We start from the raw sequence: 1691 nt of genomic DNA, 5'->3' as shown, positions 1-1691 counted from the left end.
TTATTTTTCAATGCCTTATTCACGCCTGTGGAGTAATCAGCCCATAAACGGATTTTGCCGTTTGGTTTTTTTACGATGACGATAGGTATACTCCAATCCGATTGATGTACGCATTCGATTATGTCTAAAGATTTTAAACGCTGCAATTCCTCGTCTAGGAGAGTTTCCATCACGAACGGGATTTGCCGACATGGAGTTTGCACTGGAACAGAGTTTTCGGATAACGTAAGTTTAGCTTGAAAATTTTTACACTGCCCGAGGCCCTTGGAAAAGAGTTTTGGAAAATTTTTCACGATGTGGTCGTTTGATGCTGGAGGTGATGGTAGTGGCTCGACGGGGGAATTTGTTTTGTTGTGTTTAACAACTGCGCGTTGTGAATTTTCACAGAACTCACGGCACTTGTCGAGAAGCATAGCTCACAAATTGAGCTTCTCGATAGCGTTTAAGCCGAATAGGTTAAGACCGTCGCGCGCGGCAACATCTATCACTACATCACCTTCACGATTAGCAGCCCGTATTTTACACTTGAATCTTCCTAATGTTTTCAGAGCATTGCCCCCGGCGTGTTCCACAGATTTGCCGGAGCTAAGTGTAGGACTGCCTAGACGTATCCACGTGTCTTTCCCGATGGTCGTGACATCTGATCCACTATCGTATTGAAATTGTATGTACATGTTGGTCGAGTAATGACGTAGGAATGTAGATGCGTCGATAGTTGTTAAGCGAAGTTATCGATTGAATTGCTGGCTTATCGATATCAACTGTGTTATCGATTGTGTTGTCGGTCGAAAGGTAGTCGACCTTATCCTTCGAGCGACACACCTTCGCGATGTGGCCTTTTAAGGAACACTTAAAACACGTGGCGTCGCGGAACGGACAGTTTGCACGACGATGTGCCCAGCCGTTGCAATTGGACGATTGTCTAGGCACACTCTCCGTGGTGCCAGACTGTTTCGTGGATTCTGATGAAGGCCGTTTCTTCTTTTCTGATTTGAAGCGCACAGACTGCGTGGTTGAAGTGGAGAAATTCGATGGGTTTTCGAGCGTTTTCAAGTTTGTAGATACGTTCATATGAGCCTCGAGTTCTGTAGTGATATCACTGAGAGTAGCATTTTCGTTCTTCTCGATTACACATAGAGCCCTCTTTTTTAGATCCTCGTTATCACTTGAGAAATAGAGTGATTGGAGGAGTAATAAAACTCTGAAATTATCATCCGTGAATTTAGAACGTTCGAAATCTGAAGCCAAACGATTTATTTGGTCGATGTGTTCAGAGATAGGAATAGCTTTGTCATATCTATAGTTTAAGATTTCGATGCGGCGGCGGGGGAGAGATGTCTTGTCACGAAAGAGATTCTTCAAAATGGCGATGAGATCTGTTTGTTTCATCTTGGTCGGATCCGCTGGTGCGACGTGGTCCACTAAACGATCGAATTCTGGTTGACCCAGGTTGTCTAGAAGTAAACGAGTGCGCATTTCTTCGGGAAGAGACTCTGATTCTTTGACGAGTGTATATTCGTACCATAACAACCATTTTGGGAATGGTTTCGACTCGTCGTCCGAGGTGAACACATATTTCTCGATGCGAGTATTTAATTGATTGTATACGTTAATTGTAGTCGATGAGCTCGGATTTACATTTTGGGCGTGATCTCGTTGAAGTTGCAATTGAAGTAAATTGTTAATGGCAA

General features: G+C 43.6%; 1 protein-coding gene across 1 annotated transcript in view; it reads right to left on the bottom strand.

The window, feature by feature from the left end:
* Positions 1 to 416: 416 nt before the first annotated feature.
* The window catches only part of LOC108751483 (uncharacterized protein K02A2.6-like), a 3073-nt gene continuing 1798 nt past the window's right edge, over positions 417 to 1691 (bottom strand). Inside the window, exons 3-4 of the mRNA XM_018491718.1 lie at positions 692 to 1652; positions 417 to 648 (exon numbers count right to left, since the gene is read on the bottom strand). Of these exons, the coding sequence (XP_018347220.1) occupies positions 417 to 648; positions 692 to 1652 (1193 nt within the window). The remainder of the gene's footprint in view (positions 649 to 691; positions 1653 to 1691) is intronic.

Source organism: Trachymyrmex septentrionalis, unplaced genomic scaffold, assembly GCF_001594115.1.
Source record: "Trachymyrmex septentrionalis isolate Tsep2-gDNA-1 unplaced genomic scaffold, Tsep1.0 scaffold45, whole genome shotgun sequence".
NCBI lineage: Eukaryota > Metazoa > Arthropoda > Insecta > Hymenoptera > Formicidae > Trachymyrmex > Trachymyrmex septentrionalis.
This window is presented reverse-complemented; position numbering and strand designations above follow the sequence as displayed.